This window comes from Lampris incognitus, chromosome 2 (assembly GCF_029633865.1).
Source record: "Lampris incognitus isolate fLamInc1 chromosome 2, fLamInc1.hap2, whole genome shotgun sequence".
NCBI lineage: Eukaryota > Metazoa > Chordata > Actinopteri > Lampriformes > Lampridae > Lampris > Lampris incognitus.
Window position 1 is genome coordinate 83583929 of NC_079212.1, and position 21243 is coordinate 83605171.

Here is a 21243-nt window from a genome sequence, read left to right on the forward strand (position 1 = left end):
CACAGGGCACCTATACGTACAAAACCAAGCTAAACAGGGCAGGTATATGTACAAAACCAAGCTACACAGGGCAGCTACATATACAAAACCAAGCTACACAAGGCAGTTTTATGCACAAAACCAAGCTACACAGGGCAGCTATATGTACAACACCAAGCTACAGAGCACAGCTATAGGTAACAAAACCAAGCTACAAAGGGCAGTTATATGTACAAAACCAAGCTACACAGGGCAACTATATGTACAAAACCAAGCTACTGAGGGCAGCTATATGTAAAAAAACAAGCTACACAGGGCAGCTATATGTACAGAACGAAGCTACACAGGGCAGCTGTATGTACAAAACAAAGCTACAGAGGGCAGCTATATGTACAAAACCAAGCTAAACAGGGCAGCTGTATGTACAAAACCAAGCTACAGAGGGCAGCTATATGTATAAAACCAAGCTACACAGGGCAGCTATATGTACAAAACCAAGCTACACAGGAAAAATACATGTACAAAACCAAGCTACATAGGGCAGCTATATGTACAAAACCAAGCTACAAAAGGCATCTATATGTACAAAATTAAGCTAGAGAGGGCAGCTACGTGTATAAAACCAAGCTACACTGGGCAGCTATGTGTACAGAATCAACCTACAGAGGGCAGCTATACGTAAAAAGCTAAGCTACACAATGCAGCTATTTGTACAAAACCAAGCTACACAGGGCAGCTACATGTACAAAACCAAGCTACACAGGGCACCTATACATACAAAACCAAGCTACAGAGCACAGCTATAGGTAACAAAAAAAAGCTACAAAGGGCACCTATATGTACAAAACCAAGCTACACAGGGCAGCTGTATGTACAAACCAAGCTACAGAGGGCAGCTCTATGTACAAAATACAAGCTACACCGGGCAGCTGTATGTAAAAAACCAAGCTACAGAGGGCAGCTATATGTACAAAACCAAGCTACAGAGAGCAGCTATGTGTACAAAACCAAGCTAAACAGGGCAACTATATGTAAAAAACCAAGCTACACAGGGCAGCTATGTGTACAAAACCAAGCTAAACAGGGCAACTATATGTACAAAACCAAGCTACACAGGGCAGCTATATTTACAAAACCAAGCTACAGAGCGCAGCTGTATGTACAAAAGCAAGCTACACAGGGCAGCTACATGTACAAAACCAAGCTACACAGGGCAGCTACATGTACAAAACCAAGCTACACAGGAAAAACACATGTACAAAACCAAGCTACATAGGGCAGCTATATGTACAAAACCAATCTACAAAAGGCATCTATATGTACAAAATTAAGCTAGAGAGGGCAGCTACCTGTATAAAACCAAGCTACACTGGGCAGCTATGTGTACAGAATCAACCTACAGAGGGCAGCTATATGTAAAAAGCTAAGCTAAACAGGGCAGGTATATGTACAAAACCAAGCTACACAGGGCAGCTACATATACAAAACCAAGCTACACAGGGCAGCTACATGCACAAAACCAAGCTACACAGGGCAGCTATATGTACAACACCAAGCTACAGAGCACAGCTATAGGTAACAAAACCAAGCTACAAAGGGCAGTTATATGTACAAAACCAAACTACACAGGGCAACTATATGTACAAAACCAAGCTACTGAGGGCAGCTATATGTACAAAACCAAGCTACACAGGGCAGCTATATGTACAAAACGAAGCTACACAGGGCAGCTGTATGTACAAAACCAAGCTACAGAGGGCAGCTATATGTACAAAACCAAGCTAAACAGGGCAGCTGTATGTACAAAACCAAGCTACAGAGGGCAGCTATATGTACAAAACCAAGCTAAACAGGGCAGCTGTATGTACAAAACCAAGCTACAGAGGGCAGCTATATGTACAAAACCAAGCTACACAGGGCAGCTACATATACAAAACCAAGCTACAAATAGCAGCTACATGTACAAAACCAAGCTACAAAGGGCTGCTATATGTACAAAACCATGTTACACAGGGCAGCTATAAGTACAAAGCGAAGCTACAGAGCGCAGCTACATGTACAAAACCAAGCTACAAAGGGCAGTTATATGTACAAAACCAAGCTACACAGGGCAGCTATATGTACAACACCAAGCTACAGAGCACAGCTATAGGTAACAAAACCAAGCTACAAAGGGCAGTTATATGTACAAAACCAAGCTACAGAGGGCAGCTATATGTATAAAACCAAGCTACACAGGGCAGCTATATGTACAAAACCAAGCTACACAGGAAAAATACATGTACAAAACCAAGCTACATAGGGCAGCTATATGTACAAAACCAAGCTACAAAAGGCATCTATATATACAAAATTAAGCTAGAGAGGGAAGCTACGAGTATAAAACCAAGCTACACTGGGCAGCTATGTGTACAGAATCAACCTACAGAGGGCAGCTATATGTAAAAAGCTAAGCTACACAAGGCAGCTATATGTGCAAAACCAAGCTACACAGGGCACCTATACGTACAAAACCAAGCTACAGAGCACAGCTATAGGTAACAAAAACAAGCTACAAAGGGCAGTTATATGTACAAAACCAAGCTACACAGGGCAACTATATGTACAAAACCAAGCTACTGAGGGCAGCTACATGTACAAAACCAAGCTACACAGGGCACCTATACGTACAAAACCAAGCTACAGAGCACAGCTATAGGTAACAAAAAAAAGCTACAAAGGGCACCTATATGTACAAAACCAAGCTACACAGGGCAGCTGTATGTACAAACCAAGCTACAGAGGGCAGCTCTATGTACAAAATACAAGCTACACCGGGCAGCTGTATGTAAAAAACCAAGCTACAGAGGGCAGCTATATGTACAAAACCAAGCTACAGAGAGCAGCTATGTGTACAAAACCAAGCTAAACAGGGCAACTATATGTACAAAACCAAGCTACACAGGGCAGCTATGTGTACAAAACCAAGCTAAACAGGGCAACTATATGTACAAAACCAAGCTACACAGGGCAGCTATATTTACAAAACCAAGCTACAGAGCGCAGCTATATGTACAAAAGCAAGCTACACAGGGCAGCTACATGTACAAAACCAAGCTACACAGGGCAGCTACATGTACAAAACCAAGCTACACAGGAAAAACACATGTACAAAACCAAGCTACATAGGGCAGCTATATGTACAAAACCAATCTACAAAAGGCATCTATATGTACAAAATTAAGCTAGAGAGGGCAGCTACCTGTATAAAACCAAGCTACACTGGGCAGCTATGTGTACAGAATCAACCTACAGAGGGCAGCTATATGTAAAAAGCTAAGCTAAACAGGGCAGGTATATGTACAAAACCAAGCTACACAGGGCAGCTACATATACAAAACCAAGCTACACAGGGCAGCTACATGTACAAAACCAAGCTACAAAGGGCAGTTATATGTACAAAACCAAGCTACACAGGGCAGCTATATGTACAACACCAAGCTACAGAGCACAGCTATAGGTAACAAAACCAAGCTACAAAGGGCAGTTATATGTACAAAACCAAGCTACAGAGGGCAGCTATATGTATAAAACCAAGCTACACAGGGCAGCTATATGTACAAAACCAAGCTACACAGGAAAAATACATGTACAAAACCAAGCTACATAGGGCAGCTATATGTACAAAACCAAGCTACAAAAGGCATCTATATATACAAAATTAAGCTAGAGAGGGAAGCTACGAGTATAAAACCAAGCAACACTGGGCAGCTATGTGTACAGAATCAACCTACAGAGGGCAGCTATATGTAAAAAGCTAAGCTACACAAGGCAGCTATATGTGCAAAACCAAGCTACACAGGGCACCTATACGTACAAAACCAAGCTACAGAGCACAGCTATAGGTAACAAAAACAAGCTACAAAGGGCAGTTATATGTACAAAACCAAGCTACACAGGGCAACTATATGTACAAAACCAAGCTACTGAGGGCAGCTACATGTACAAAACCAAGCTACACAGGGCAGCTGTATGTACAAAACCAAGCTAAAGAGGGCAGCTATATGTACAAAACCAAGCTACATAGGGCAGCTATATGTACAAAACCAAGCTACACAGGGCAGCTGTATGTACAAACCAAGCTACAGAGGGCAGCTATATGTACAAAATACAAGCTACACCGGGTAGCTGTATGTAAAAAACCAAGCTATAGAGGGCAGCTATATGTAAAAAACCAAGCTACAGAGAGCAGCTATGTGTACAAAACCAAGCTAAACAGGGCAACTATATGTACAAAACCAAGCTACACAGGGCAGCTATGTGTACAAAACCAAGCTAAACAGGGCAACTATATGTACAAAACCAAGCTACACAGGGCAGCTATATTTACAAAACCAAGCTACAGAGCGCAGCTATATGTACAAAACCAAGCTACACAGGGCAGCTACATGTACAAAACCAAGCTACACAGGGCACCTAAACGTACAAAACCAAGCTACACAGGAAAAATACATGTACAAAACCAAGCTACATAGGGCAGCTATATGTACAAAACCAAGCTACAAAAGGCATCTATATGTACAAAATTAAGCTAGAGAGGGCAGCTACGTGTATAAAACCAAGCTACACTGGGCAGCTATGTGTACAGAATCAACCTACAGAGGGCAGCTATACGTAAAAAGCTAAGCTACACAATGCAGCTATTTGTACAAAACCAAGCTACACAGGGCAGCTACATGTACAAAACCAAGCTACACAGGGCACCTATACATACAAAACCAAGCTACAGAGCACAGCTATAGGTAACAAAAAAAAGCTACAAAGGGCACCTATATGTACAAAACCAAGCTACACAGGGCAGCTGTATGTACAAACCAAGCTACAGAGGGCAGCTCTATGTACAAAATACAAGCTACACCGGGCAGCTGTATGTAAAAAACCAAGCTACAGAGGGCAGCTATATGTACAAAACCAAGCTACAGAGAGCAGCTATGTGTACAAAACCAAGCTAAACAGGGCAACTATATGTAAAAAACCAAGCTACACAGGGCAGCTATGTGTACAAAACCAAGCTAAACAGGGCAACTATATGTACAAAACCAAGCTACACAGGGCAGCTATATTTACAAAACCAAGCTACAGAGCGCAGCTGTATGTACAAAAGCAAGCTACACAGGGCAGCTACATGTACAAAACCAAGCTACACAGGGCAGCTACATGTACAAAACCAAGCTACACAGGAAAAACACATGTACAAAACCAAGCTACATAGGGCAGCTATATGTACAAAACCAATCTACAAAAGGCATCTATATGTACAAAATTAAGCTAGAGAGGGCAGCTACCTGTATAAAACCAAGCTACACTGGGCAGCTATGTGTACAGAATCAACCTACAGAGGGCAGCTATATGTAAAAAGCTAAGCTAAACAGGGCAGGTATATGTACAAAACCAAGCTACACAGGGCAGCTACATATACAAAACCAAGCTACACAGGGCAGCTACATGCACAAAACCAAGCTACACAGGGCAGCTATATGTACAACACCAAGCTACAGAGCACAGCTATAGGTAACAAAACCAAGCTACAAAGGGCAGTTATATGTACAAAACCAAACTACACAGGGCAACTATATGTACAAAACCAAGCTACTGAGGGCAGCTATATGTACAAAACCAAGCTACACAGGGCAGCTATATGTACAAAACGAAGCTACACAGGGCAGCTGTATGTACAAAACCAAGCTACAGAGGGCAGCTATATGTACAAAACCAAGCTAAACAGGGCAGCTGTATGTACAAAACCAAGCTACAGAGGGCAGCTATATGTACAAAACCAAGCTAAACAGGGCAGCTGTATGTACAAAACCAAGCTACAGAGGGCAGCTATATGTACAAAACCAAGCTACACAGGGCAGCTACATATACAAAACCAAGCTACAAATAGCAGCTACATGTACAAAACCAAGCTACAAAGGGCTGCTATATGTACAAAACCATGTTACACAGGGCAGCTATAAGTACAAAGCGAAGCTACAGAGCGCAGCTACATGTACAAAACCAAGCTACAAAGGGCAGTTATATGTACAAAACCAAGCTACACAGGGCAGCTATATGTACAACACCAAGCTACAGAGCACAGCTATAGGTAACAAAACCAAGCTACAAAGGGCAGTTATATGTACAAAACCAAGCTACAGAGGGCAGCTATATGTATAAAACCAAGCTACACAGGGCAGCTATATGTACAAAACCAAGCTACACAGGAAAAATACATGTACAAAACCAAGCTACATAGGGCAGCTATATGTACAAAACCAAGCTACAAAAGGCATCTATATATACAAAATTAAGCTAGAGAGGGAAGCTACGAGTATAAAACCAAGCTACACTGGGCAGCTATGTGTACAGAATCAACCTACAGAGGGCAGCTATATGTAAAAAGCTAAGCTACACAAGGCAGCTATATGTGCAAAACCAAGCTACACAGGGCACCTATACGTACAAAACCAAGCTACAGAGCACAGCTATAGGTAACAAAAACAAGCTACAAAGGGCAGTTATATGTACAAAACCAAGCTACACAGGGCAACTATATGTACAAAACCAAGCTACTGAGGGCAGCTACATGTACAAAACCAAGCTACACAGGGCACCTATACGTACAAAACCAAGCTACAGAGCACAGCTATAGGTAACAAAAAAAAGCTACAAAGGGCACCTATATGTACAAAACCAAGCTACACAGGGCAGCTGTATGTACAAACCAAGCTACAGAGGGCAGCTCTATGTACAAAATACAAGCTACACCGGGCAGCTGTATGTAAAAAACCAAGCTACAGAGGGCAGCTATATGTACAAAACCAAGCTACAGAGAGCAGCTATGTGTACAAAACCAAGCTAAACAGGGCAACTATATGTACAAAACCAAGCTACACAGGGCAGCTATGTGTACAAAACCAAGCTAAACAGGGCAACTATATGTACAAAACCAAGCTACACAGGGCAGCTATATTTACAAAACCAAGCTACAGAGCGCAGCTATATGTACAAAAGCAAGCTACACAGGGCAGCTACATGTACAAAACCAAGCTATACAGGGCAGCTACATGTACAAAACCAAGCTACACAGGAAAAACACATGTACAAAACCAAGCTACATAGGGCAGCTATATGTACAAAACCAATCTACAAAAGGCATCTATATGTACAAAATTAAGCTAGAGAGGGCAGCTACCTGTATAAAACCAAGCCACACTGGGCAGCTATGTGTACAGAATCAACCTACAGAGGGCAGCTATATGTAAAAAGCTAAGCTAAACAGGGCAGGTATATGTACAAAACCAAGCTACACAGGGCAGCTACATATACAAAACCAAGCTACACAGGGCAGCTACATGTACAAAACCAAGCTACAAAGGGCAGTTATATGTACAAAACCAAGCTACACAGGGCAGCTATATGTACAACACCAAGCTACAGAGCACAGCTATAGGTAACAAAACCAAGCTACAAAGGGCAGTTATATGTACAAAACCAAGCTACAGAGGGCAGCTATATGTATAAAACCAAGCTACACAGGGCAGCTATATGTACAAAACCAAGCTACACAGGAAAAATACATGTACAAAACCAAGCTACATAGGGCAGCTATATGTACAAAACCAAGCTACAAAAGGCATCTATATTTACAAAATTAAGCTAGAGAGGGAAGCTACGAGTATAAAACCAAGCAACACTGGGCAGCTATGTGTACAGAATCAACCTACAGAGGGCAGCTATATGTAAAAAGCTAAGCTACACAAGGCAGCTATATGTGCAAAACCAAGCTACACAGGGCACCTATACGTACAAAACCAAGCTACAGAGCACAGCTATAGGTAACAAAAACAAGCTACAAAGGGCAGTTATATGTACAAAACCAAGCTACACAGGGCAACTATATGTACAAAACCAAGCTACTGAGGGCAGCTACATGTACAAAACCAAGCTACACAGGGCAGCTGTATGTACAAAACCAAGCTAAAGAGGGCAGCTATATGTACAAAACCAAGCTACATAGGGCAGCTATATGTACAAAACCAAGCTACACAGGGCAGCTGTATGTACAAACCAAGCTACAGAGGGCAGCTATATGTACAAAATACAAGCTACACCGGGTAGCTGTATGTAAAAAACCAAGCTATAGAGGGCAGCTATATGTAAAAAACCAAGCTACAGAGAGCAGCTATGTGTACAAAACCAAGCTAAACAGGGCAACTATATGTACAAAACCAAGCTACACAGGGCAGCTACATGTACAAAACCAAGCTACACAGGGCACCTATACGTACAAAACCAAGCTACACAGGAAAAATACATGTACAAAACCAAGCTACATAGGGCAGCTATATGTACAAAACCAAGCTACAAAAGGCATCTATATGTACAAAATTAAGCTAGAGAGGGCAGCTACGTGTATAAAACCAAGCTACACTGGGCAGCTATGTGTACAGAATCAACCTACAGAGGGCAGCTATATGTAAAAAGCTGAGCTACACAAGGCAGCTATATGTACAAAACCAAGCTACACAAGGCAGCTACATGTACAAAACCAAGCTACACAGGGCACCTATACGTACACAACCAAGCTAAACAGGGCAGGTATATGTACAAAACCAAGCTACACAGGGCAGCTACATATACAAAACCAAGCTACACAGGGCAGCTACATGCACAAAACCAAGCTACACAGGGCAGCTATATGTACAACACCAAGCTACAGAGCACAGCTATAGGTAACAAAACCAAGCTACAAAGGGCAGTTATATGTACAAAACCAAGCTACACAGGGCAACTATATGTACAAAACCAAGCTACTGAGGGCAGCTATATGTACAAAACCAAGCTACACAGGGCAGCTATATGTACAAAACGAAGCTACACAGGGCAGCTGTATGTACAAAACCAAGCTACAGAGGGCAGCTATATGTACAAAACCAAGCTAAACAGGGCAGCTGTATGTACAAAACCAAGCTACAGAGGGCAGCTATATGTATAAAACCAAGCTACACAGGGCAGCTATATGTACAAAACCAAGCTACACAGGAAAAATACATGTACAAAACCAAGCTACATAGGGCAGCTATATGTACAAAACCAAGCTACAGAAGGCATCTATATGTACAAAATTAAGCTAGAGAGGGCAGCTACGTGTATAAAACCAAGCTACACTGGGCAGCTATGTGTACAGAATCAACCTACAGAGGGCAGCTATATGTAAAAAGCTAAGCTACACAAGGCAGCTATATGTACAAAACCAAGCTACACAGGGCAGCTACATGTACAAAACCAAGCTACACAGGGCACCTATACGTACAAAACCAAGCTACAGAGCACAGCTATAGGTAACAAAAACAAGCTACAAAGGGCAGTTATATGTACAAAACCAAGCTACACAGGGCAACTATATGTACAAAACCAAGCTACTGAGGGCAGCTACATGTACAAAACCAAGCTACACAGGGCAGCTATAAGTACAAAACCAAGCTACAGAGGGCAGCTATAGGTAACAAAAAAAAGCTACAAAGGGCACCTATATGTACAAAACCAAGCTACACAGGGCAGCTGTATGTACAAACCAAGCTACAGAGGGCAGCTCTATGTACAAAATACAAGCTACACCGGGCAGCTGTATGTAAAAAACCAAGCTACAGAGGGCAGCTATATGTACAAAACCAAGCTACAGAGAGCAGCTATGTGTACAAAACCAAGCTAAACAGGGCAACTATATGTACAAAACCAAGCTACACAGGGCAGCTATATTTACAAAACCAAGCTACAGAGCGCAGCTATATGTACAAAAGCAAGCTACACAGGGCAGCTACATGTACAAAACCAAGCTACACTGGGCAGCTACATGTACAAAACCAAGCTACACAGGAAAAATACATGTACAAAACCAAGCTACATAGGGCAGCTATATGTACAAAACCAATCTACAAAAGGCATCTATATGTACAAAATTAAGCTAGAGAGGGCAGCTACCTGTATAAAACCAAGCTACACTGGGCAGCTATGTGTACAGAATCAACCTACAGAGGGCAGCTATATGTAAAAAGCTAAGCTACACAAGGCAGCTATATGTACAAAACCAAGCTACACAGGGCAGCTACATATGCAAAACCAAGCTACACAGGGCAGCTACATGCACAAAACCAAGCTACACAGGGCAGCTATATGTACAACATCAAGCTACAGAGCACAGCTATAGGTAACAAAACCAAGCTACAAAGGGCAGTTATATGTACAAAACCAAGCTACACAGGGCAGCTATATGTACAAAACCAAGCTACACAGGGCAGCTGTATGTACAAAACCAAGCTACAGAGGGCAGCTATATGTACAAAACCAAGCTAAACAGGGCAGCTGTATGTACAAAACCAAGCTACAGAGGGCAGCTATATGTACAAAACCAAGCTAAACAGGGCAGCTGTATGTACAAAACCAAGCTACAGAGGGCAGCTATATGTACAAAACCAAGCTACACAGGGCAGCTACATATACAAAACCAAGCTACAAATAGCAGCTACATGTACAAAACCAAGCTACAAAGGGCTGCTATATGTACAAAACCATGTTACACAGGGCAGCTATAAGTACAAAGCGAAGCTACAGAGCGCAGCTACATGTACAAAACCAAGCTACAAAGGGCAGTTATATGTACAAAACCAAGCTACACAGGGCAGTTATATGTACAAAACCAAGCTACACAGGGCAGCTATATGTACAACACCAAGCTACAGAGCACAGCTATAGGTAACAAAACCAAGCTACAAAGGGCAGTTATATTTACAAAACCAAGCTACACAGGGCAACTATATGTACAAAACCAAGCTACTGAGGGCAGCTATATGTACAAAACCAAGCTACACCGGGCAGCTATATGTACAAAACGAAGCTACACAGGGCAGCTGTATGTACAAAACCAAGCTACAGAGGGCAGCTATATGTACAAAACCAAGCTAAACAGGGCAGCTGTATGTACAAAACCAAGCTACAGAGGGCAGCTATATGTATAAAACCAAGCTACACAGGGCAGCTATATGTACAGAACCAAGCTACACAGGAAAATACATGTACAAAACCAAGCTACATAGGGCAGCTATATGTACAAAACCAAGCTACAAAAGGCATCTATATATACAAAATTAAGCTAGAGAGGGAAGCTACGTGTATAAAACCAAGCTACACTGGGCAGCTATGTGTACAGAATCAACCTACAGAGGGCAGCTATATGTAAAAAGCTAAGCTACACAAGGCAGCTATATGTGCAAAACCAAGCTACACAGGGCAGCTACATGTACAAAACCAAGCTACACAGGGCACCTATACGTACAAAACCAAGCTACAGAGCACAGCAATAGGTAACAAAAACAAGCTTCAAAGGGCAGTTATATGTACAAAACCAAGCTACACAGGGCAACTATATGTACAAAACCAAGCTACTGAGGGCAGCTACATGTACAAAACCAAGCTACACAGGGCAGCTGTATGTACAAAACCAAGCTAAAGAGGGCAGCTATATGTACAAAACCAAGCTACATAGGGCAGCTATATGTACAAAACCAAGCTACACAGGGCAGCTGTATGTACAAACCAAGCTACAGAGGGCAGCTATATGTACAAAATACAAGCTACACCGGATAGCTGTATGTAAAAAACCAAGCTATAGAGGGCAGCTATATGTACAAAACCAAGCTACAGAGAGCAGCTATGTGTACAAAACCAAGCTAAACAGGGCAACTATATGTACAAAACCAAGCTACACAGGGCAGCTATATTTACATAACCAAGCTACAGAGCGCAGCTATATGTACAAAACCAAGCTACACAGGGCAGCTACATGTACAAAACCAAGCTACACAGGGCACCTATACGTACAAAACCAAGCTACACAGGAAAAATACATGTACAAAACCAAGCTACATAGGGCAGCTATATGTACAAAACCAAGCTACAAAAGGCATCTATATGTACAAAATTAAGCTAGAGAGGGCAGCTACGTGTATAAAACCAAGCTACACTGGGCAGCTATGTGTACAGAATCAACCTACAGAGGGCAGCTATATGTAAAAAGCTAAGCTACACAAGGCAGCTATATGTACAAAACCAAGCTACACAGGGCAGCTACATGTACAAAACCAAGCTACACAGGGCACCTATACGTACACAACCAAGCAAAACAGGGCAGGTATATGTACAAAACCAAGCTACACAGGGCAGCTACATATACAAAACCAAGCTACACAGGGCAGCTACATGCACAAAACCAAGCTACACAGGGCAGCTATATGTACAACACCAAGCTACAGAGCACAGCTATAGGTAACAAAACCAAGCTACAAAGGGCAGATATATGTACCAAACCAAGCTACACAGGGCAACTATATGTACAAAACCAAGCTACTGAGGGCAGCTATATGTACAAAACCAAGCTACACAGGGCAGCTATATGTACAAAACGAAGCTACACAGGGCAGCTGTATGTACAAAACCAAGCTACAGAGGGCAGCTATATGTACAAAACCAAGCTAAACAGGGCAGCTGTATGTACAAAACCAAGCTACAGAGGGCAGCTATATGTATAAAACCAAGCTACACAGGGCAGCTATACGTACAAAACCAAGCTACACAGGAAAAATACATGTACAAAACCAAGCTACATAGGGCAGCTATATGTACAAAACCAAGCTACAGAAGGCATCTATATGTACAAAATTAAGCTAGAGAGGGCAGCTACGTGTATAAAACCAAGCTACACTGGGCAGCTATGTGTACAGAATCAACCTACAGAGGGCAGCTATATGTAAAAAGCTAAGCTACACAAGGCAGCTATATGTACAAAACCAAGCTACACAGGGCAGCTACATGTACAAAACCAAGCTACACAGGGCACCTATACGTACAAAACCAAGCTACAGAGCACAGCTATAGGTAACAAAAACAAGCTACAAAGGGCAGTTATATGTACAAAACCAAGCTACACAGGGCAACTATATGTACAAAACCAAGCTACTGAGGGCAGCTACATGTACAAAACCAAGCTACACAGGGCAGCTATAAGTACAAAACCAAGCTACAGAGGGCAGCTATAGGTAACAAAAAAAAGCTACAAAGGGCACCTATATGTACAAAACCAAGCTACACAGGGCAGCTGTATGTACAAACCAAGCTACAGAGGGCAGCTCTATGTACAAAATACAAGCTACACCGGGCAGCTGTATGTAAAAAACCAAGCTACAGAGGGCAGCTATATGTACAAAACCAAGCTACAGAGAGCAGCTATGTGTACAAAACCAAGCTAAACAGGGCAACTATATGTACAAAACCAAGCTACACAGGGCAGCTATATTTACAAAACCAAGCTACAGAGCGCAGCTATATGTACAAAAGCAAGCTACACAGGGCAGCTACATGTACAAAACCAAGCTACACAGGGCAGCTACATGTACAAAACCAAGCTACACAGGAAAAATACATGTACAAAACCAAGCTACATAGGGCAGCTATATGTACAAAACCAATCTACAAAAGGCATCTATATGTACAAAATTAAGCTAGAGAGGGCAGCTACCTGTATAAAACCAAGCTACACTGGGCAGCTATGTGTACAGAATCAACCTACAGAGGGCAGCTATATGTAAAAAGCTAAGCTACACAAGGCAGCTATATGTACAAAACCAAGCTACACAGGGCAGCTACATGTACAAAACCAAGCTACACAGGGCACCTATACGTACACAACCAAGCTAAACAGGGCAGGTATATGTACAAAACCAAGCTACACAGGGCAGCTACATATACAAAACCAAGCTACACAGGGCAGCTACATGCACAAAACCAAGCTACACAGGGCAGCTATATGTACAACACCAAGCTACAGAGCACAGCTATAGGTAACAAAACCAAGCTACAAAGGGCAGTTATATGTACAAAACCAAGCTACACAGGGCAACTATATGTACAAAACCAAGCTACTGAGGGCAGCTATATGTACAAAACCAAGCTACACAGGGCAGCTATATGTACAAAACGAAGCTACACAGGGCAGCTGTATGTACAAAACCAAGCTACAGAGGGCAGCTATATGTACAAAACCAAGCTAAACAGGGCAGATGTATGTACAAAACCAAGCTACAGAGGGCAGCTATATGTACAAAACCAAGCTAAACAGGGCAGCTATATGTACAAAACCAAGCTACAGAGGGCAGCTATATGTACAAAACCAAGCTACACAGGGCAGCTACATATACAAAACCAAGCTACAAATAGCAGCTACATGTACAAAACCAAGCTACAAAGGGCTGCTATATGTACAAAACCATGTTACACAGGGCAGCTATAAGTACAAAGCGGAGCTACAGAGCGCAGCTACATGTACAAAACCAAGCTACAAAGGGCAGTTATATGTACAAAACCAAGCTACAGAGGGCAGCTGTATGTACAAAACCAAGCTACACTGGGCAGCTATATGTACAGAATCAACCTACAGAGGGCAGCTATATGTATAAAGCTAAGCTACACAAGGCAGCTATATGTACAAAACCAAGCTGCACAGGGCACCTATACATACAAAACCAAGCTAAACAGGGCAGCTATATGTACAAAACCAAGCTACACACGGCAGCTATATGTACAAAACCAAGCTACACAGGGCAGCTACATGTACAAAACCAAGCTACACAGGGCAGTTTTATGTACAAAACCAAGCTACAGCAGAGAGATACATGTACAAAACCAAACTACTCAGGGCAGCTATATGTACAAAACCAAGCTACACAGGGCAGCTATATGTACAAAACCAAGCTACACAGGGCAGCTACGTGTACAAAACCAAGCTACACAGGGCAGCTATATGTTCAAAACCAAGCTACACAGGGCAGCTATATGTACAAAACCAAGCTACATAGGGCAGCTGTATGTACAAAACCAAGCTACACAGGGCAGCTATATGTTCAAAACCAAGCTACACAGGGCAGCTATATGTACAAAACCAAGCTACATAGGGCAGCTGTATGTACAAAACCAAGCTACATAGGGCAGCTATATGTACAAAACCAAGCTACACAGGGCAGCTATATGTTCAAAACCAAGCTACACAGGGCAGCTATATGTACAAAACCAAGCTACATAGGGCAGCTGTATGTACAAAACCAAGCTACATAGGGCAGCTATATGTACAAAACCAAGCTACATAGGGCAGCTATATGTACAAAACCAAGCTACACAGGGCAGCTATATGTACAAAACCAAGCTACACAGGGCAGCTATATGTACAAAACCAAGCTACACAGGGCAGCTATATGTACAAAACCAAGCTACATAGGGCAGCTATATGTGCAAAACCAAGCTACACAGGGCAGCTATATGTACAAAACTAAGCTACACAGGGCAGCTACATGTACAAAACCAAGCTACACAGGGCACCTATACGTACACAACCAAGCAAAACAGGGCAGGTATATGTACAAAACCAAGCTACACAGGGCAGCTACATATACAAAACCAAGCTACACAGGGCAGCTATAAGACGGGACGCCATTCTCCGATGTCGGGAATATAAAGGAGGCTTTCCTCGGCAGTTCGCAGGTCATATTTGATGGGTTACCAAACAAAGACACGATCATCAACAGGACCAGAGAAATGCCCGGTCCTGTGAGACCTGTAGAGAGGCACAGTACAGACACGCTGAACACGGAAGACTTCAACACCTGCACTGAAAGATGGGAGTGTGGATGTAAACGACGTGTAGCAGTGGTTACCGGATATTACGTCAAACAAGGGCGGCACTAAATCTTTAAAATTGAATTAATTGTCTTTTGTGCACTAGTAATTTTTATAAATTTACACAAATAATACGTGTGTCTTTTTGGCATGCGGAATCTAGACGGGGAGACAAGCAGCAGCAGGAAATATGGAAACAGATAAATGCTCATCATGAGGAAATGAACTGGCACTCGGGTATGTGTGTTTTGTGTTGTTTCTTAAGCTTTGTAAAGGTGCACGGGGCATCCAAAAGTGCCGACCACTGGTGTAGGCTATAGTTTTTACCTGTGGGTATCGTGTTTACACCACTTAAAATCTCGGCTGAAATTTTACTGAAATCTGAGAAAGTAATGTGAGCTCTGTTGCAGAGTGGGATTTGTAGTCCCTTGTGTCTACCACTTGGGAACGAACTTTGGATGGTTAGTCAAGGTCGTATGAAATTAAAGTTCAAATTAAGGACCATCTCTCAACTAATAAATTCTGCAAAGTTTCACAAGCACAACCAATCTGATAAGGATGACGACTAAAAGTAAGTATTTAAGTACGAACGCAAATAACCAGTGAACGCAAGTAAAATAAGCAGTGTCGACATAACTGCAGCTCTGAGCAGCCGCCACCACGTCCTTGTCCAGCAGATGGCAGTAGTGAAACATTGGCCACATAATCGCTCCATGCAACCCTCAATTTATGGGGGTGCAAATTTTTCCCACTTACAAGTAGCAAAACGTGCAAGGTATAAAAAAACACAAATACTGTAATGAAGACGACATTATTTAATGGTTTACTCTTGCAAAGATAGCAAAGCTGTGTAATTCGAAGTGACTTGTATTGTGGAGAGAAAATAGGGAGGAGAAGAAAGAGTGATGGGAAAAGAGACAAGGTCATGAAAACTGCATTATTGCTAATATAGATAAAGATAACGCAAGCAGTTGTCATCTATTTTAATAATACATCACAGTCCAAAAGCATTCATTGGTAATTCGTCATTTTGATTGATACTGCTTAATTTAAGAGGACATTCACCAACGAACAAAGAACAAGCAATTGATAAACACAACGCCATGTGACTTTCTCCACTTGTCAGCATCGTCGCCCTGCGGGACAATCCCACGCAGATGTAAAGTTTGGAAAGCTGCGGGGCTCGCGTGACTCGTGGGCTTTATTGGAGGGGTTCTCTCGCTCGCGGTGTGACCGCACAACAAGTTAACACGACGAGGTGACCGCGAACGCAGCCTGCAGCAACAGACCGCTCGGTGAAAACGCAGCAGAAATCGTGAAATAAATGAAATGTGGGAGAAGGAGCGAGCCGTGCCGTGCCGAGTCCATTGTTCGGAGACGCCATCGTGTGCAGCCCGTTTCAGCAGCAGCACAAAACCTCTCGGGCAGCGTCTCCAGCTTCTGTCGTTGCTGCTTTACTGTTTTAAGACTTGCGCTGTACTGATGATTTCTTCTCCCCTTCGCTCCATCCCACTTGACTTGGTGACAGACCTAAAAGCCTTTTGTTGCAAGCCTAGCCAATGGAGACGGATTACGACACCGGGCAGCGGAGATATATAAACAGCCCTTTTGACCAACATTTGCACATTTTTCAGTGACACTTCTGCACGTTCACACCTCCATGGACTAAATGGTTGTCTAGTAGGGGACCCTAAACAGTCATTACACGTGAGCAGGATATGCTCAAATAAGATAGAGCATTTGATACTTTCAATTAAATTGGTCTACCGAGACGCACTGGAACGCACTTTAAACAGACACCGGTACAGCTCCTGCTCCCACAGTAGGGTGGCCGCGTTGGAATAGATGCATATCCCCGACTGCCTACCTTCCGCAGGATAAAACTAGTAGCTGGACAACATCAGCTGGAAGCCGAACAACAACCAAAAAAGTTCTGTTGCCCGATCATCGAGTCGTCATGTCAAGGTACAACTTTTTGCTGTGCTTGATGGTTCTGATGTCTCTGGGACAGTCGGGCAGCGACGAGCCTCATCTGCTGCTGCCTCCTGCCAGCGAGATGCCCACGGACCCCGGGCTGTCGCTCATGGACGAAGAAGCAGCTGCTCACGAGTGTTCCGCGTGCGTGTGGAGGGAGCAGAGCAAAGTCCTGAGACTGGAAACCATCAAATCCCAAATCCTGAGCAAGTTGCGTCTGAAACAGGCGCCCAACATAAGCCGCGAGGTGGTGAACCAGCTGCTGCCGAAAGCCCCGCCGCTTCAGCAGCTCCTGGACCACCACGATTTCCAAGGAGACGCGTCATCCCAGGATGAGTTTATGGAGGAGGACGAATATCACGCCACCACAGAGTCCGTTATCACGATGGCCTCCGAGCGTGAGTAACACAGCTGACAACAACATAACACACCCTGGCAGAGAGTAGTTGGTCATATTGTTGAGACAGGGGCAGCAACACAAGCTGCAGAGCTGACCTGACACGCTGCACCGTGGTGCTTATAACCCATACAACTAACCCGTGGTATTGTTTAGTAGGGCAGATCTTCATGATGACAGTACCAAACCAGATGGTCCAACTCCACCGCTAGCCACGGTTGTTAAAACGGGGGTTATGATGAACTTGATAAATCATTTCACAGAAGTGCCTCGTCACTTTAAAGGACATAAATAGTCTTGGTCCTTTACGGCCCGTAGGGCTGAGCGAGCCGCTGTCGCCTTTAACGGCACAGTGCTGATGCTGCTGGACTTTGTAAGTAGCAAACTTGTATTTGGTCCTACCAGTAGGGTTACTGCATGGCACGGCAACGCACCGTCTCATGTTCCGGAGGGTTTCAGTAGACTCTTGCAGAGTTTCAGTGGATTCTTGCAGAGTAGATTCTTGCAGCGCTTCAGTAGATTCTTGGCTGAAGTGAAGTGTAGGCTTGTGCACTGCGATCTCCAAAACATCATGTCACATGTGAAAGTGTTAGATCCAACCCTGGTGTTGGCACACAGCGCAACTTTCTGCTCAGATGGAGTGTGTATGACTTAGGGTGTGACAGACGTTTGAATGTCAAGTGCATCGGTCAATAATGATAATGTAGCATGCGGTTGACAGTTGCATTGCTTTGACTTGATTTTTTTTTCGTTTGCATAGACCCCGTGTTACATTTGGTCTCCTGTGGTCCCATCATGAGGTCTTGGAATTATTGCCCCAGCAGTTGCCTGCTATATAGTTTACCATAAGGTCCGGGGACATAAATTACAAATAAACCGCAAGTCCGAGAGACATTTTATAAAACTGCTGTTGAACCCTGGCAGCTGTCCCCTATCGGTCTTTTATAGGAGTCCACCGGATTCCCTGCTGTTCATCGCAGTGAGAAAAAGTGTGTCCAAAAAGCTGCCATTGTTCCCTCGAGCAGCGGCCCCCCTCCACCGCACTTGCCTTTTAAATGCGAAGTTTATAGGCGCAGCGCGTTTTTTTCTCTGCGCCAGCACAAAGACCGAGAAGCACTCGGGGTCGAGGGGAGTGTGTGACCTTTTCGTGACGAATCGCGGGGTTCAACAACATTTACACACATAATATATTCTGCACAAGGTGAATGAAAAAGGCCTATAGCCCTCCGAACAATCAGTTTCTGCACTGTTAGTGAACAAAGATCACTTCCCCCCGTGTCTGCTCGGCGCTGCAGGCGAGGAACATGAGGAACACGAGGAGCACGGGGAACATGAGGAACACGAGGAACATGAGGAACATGAGGAACATGAGGAACACGAGGAGCACGGGGAACATGAGGAACACGAGGAACATGAGGAACACGAGGAACATGAGGAACTTCGGGGTTTAAGTGCTGTTGAGCAGCGACATGTTGCCCACACTGACACGTTTTGTTAAAGCTGATTTATTTTTCTATTCTGGTGGGCTGTATTCTGGTGGGCTGTATTCTGGTGGGCTGTATTCTGGTGGGCTTTATTCTGGTGGGCTGTATTCTGGTGGGCTTTATTCTGGTGGGCTGTATTCTGGTGGGCTGTATTCTGGTGGGCTTTATTCTGGTGGACTGTATTCTGGTGGGCTGTATTCTGGTGGGCTGTATTCTGGTGGGCTTTATTCTGGCGGGCTGTATTCTGGTGGGCTTTATTCTGGTGGGCTGTATTCTGGTGGGCTTTATTCTGGTGGGCTGTATTCTGGTGGGCTGTATTCTGGTGGGCTTTATTCTGGTAGGCTTTATTCTGGTGGGCTGTATTCTGGTGGGCTTTATTCTGGGGGGTTTATTCCGGTGGGCTTTATTCTGGTGGGCTGTATTCGGGTGGGCTTTATTCTGGTGGGCTGTATTCGGGTGGGCTTTATTCTGGTGGGCTGTATTCTGGTGGGCTTTATTCTGGGGGGTTTATTCTGGTGGGCTTTATTCTGGAGGGCTGTATTCTGGTGGGCTTTATTCTGGTGGGCTGTATTCTGGTGGGCTTTATTCTGGTGGGCTGTATTCTGGTGGGCTGTATTCTGGTGGGCTGTACTGGGGAACTATGCCTGTGAACACATGGGCTCCAATCGGTCACGGCCTCCTAACTTTAACTGAAATCTCGTTGGATCACAGCGTTATAACTGTCAGCCTGCTGCAGCAGCTGAACATGAGGAGGACTGATTCTCCTTTGCCTTTTTCCTTCTTGCTACACCTTAACAGTTTCAGGTTCCAGTCCTAAAAACACATGAAACTATCAGAAGCTCAAATTTCTGTAAACGTCTGCTTGACACCTCAAACCTTTGCGAGCTCTGCAGCTCTTGGCAGGAATGAGAGAAGCTGCTGAGAGATGCTGCTGAGAGATGCTGCTGACTTCAGGATCCAACGGAGGGAGTAAAGTCATGATATCCCTGAATCATTCCAGCAGAACTGTTGCATGGCCTTCTGCTTACTAATGACATGCTGTCCACAGGGGGACATTAGATTAGGTCAGTATGTTAGTGCACCAGGTCCACGTACAAGTCCTGCTGTAGTGAACGCCTATCCCCCCCCCCCCCCCAGACTCCAGGTCTCTTCAGCTTCATCTCAGAAACATATGCATGTTAGATGCATGATGTTGCTACAGTCCATTATTAAATTGCAATTATCCCCCTTTGTAGCATGTTCCACCTTGATTATCCTCTCTCTACCTGTACTGGCCACTGTACTGGCCACTGTACTGGCCACTGTACCGGCCACTGTACTGGCCACTGGTGCTGCAGGGTTACTACCCTCTGACTGTGACAGCAGGAAAGACCTGAAACACACACTCCATGGATCCATCCATGGGTTGCAGACACCAGACAGATGGTGATCACCCTCAAACCCTGTTTTGAGAAGAACCTCACCGCCCCCCCACCCCCACCCCCACACACACAAACACACACCTGCCTCATGCCTGTCAGGGAGTGTAATGACAGGCTATGCATGCTGTATTTTATCGTGGCACAGCATTGTGTTGTTGGTCCGGTCTCCTCGTCCCTCTTCACGTTGGTTGCCTGGTCCATGTACCTCGGTTTTCACATCTCTGCTTCTCCTTACTTCTTGTGT

General features: G+C 43.9%; 1 protein-coding gene across 1 annotated transcript in view; it reads left to right on the plus strand.

The window, feature by feature from the left end:
- Positions 1-17680: 17680 nt before the first annotated feature.
- gdf11 (growth differentiation factor 11) overlaps positions 17681-21243 on the plus strand; it is a 77400-nt gene continuing 73837 nt past the window's right edge. The window contains exon 1 of the mRNA XM_056272815.1: positions 17681-18095. Within this exon, the coding sequence (XP_056128790.1) occupies positions 17681-18095 (415 nt within the window). The remainder of the gene's footprint in view (positions 18096-21243) is intronic.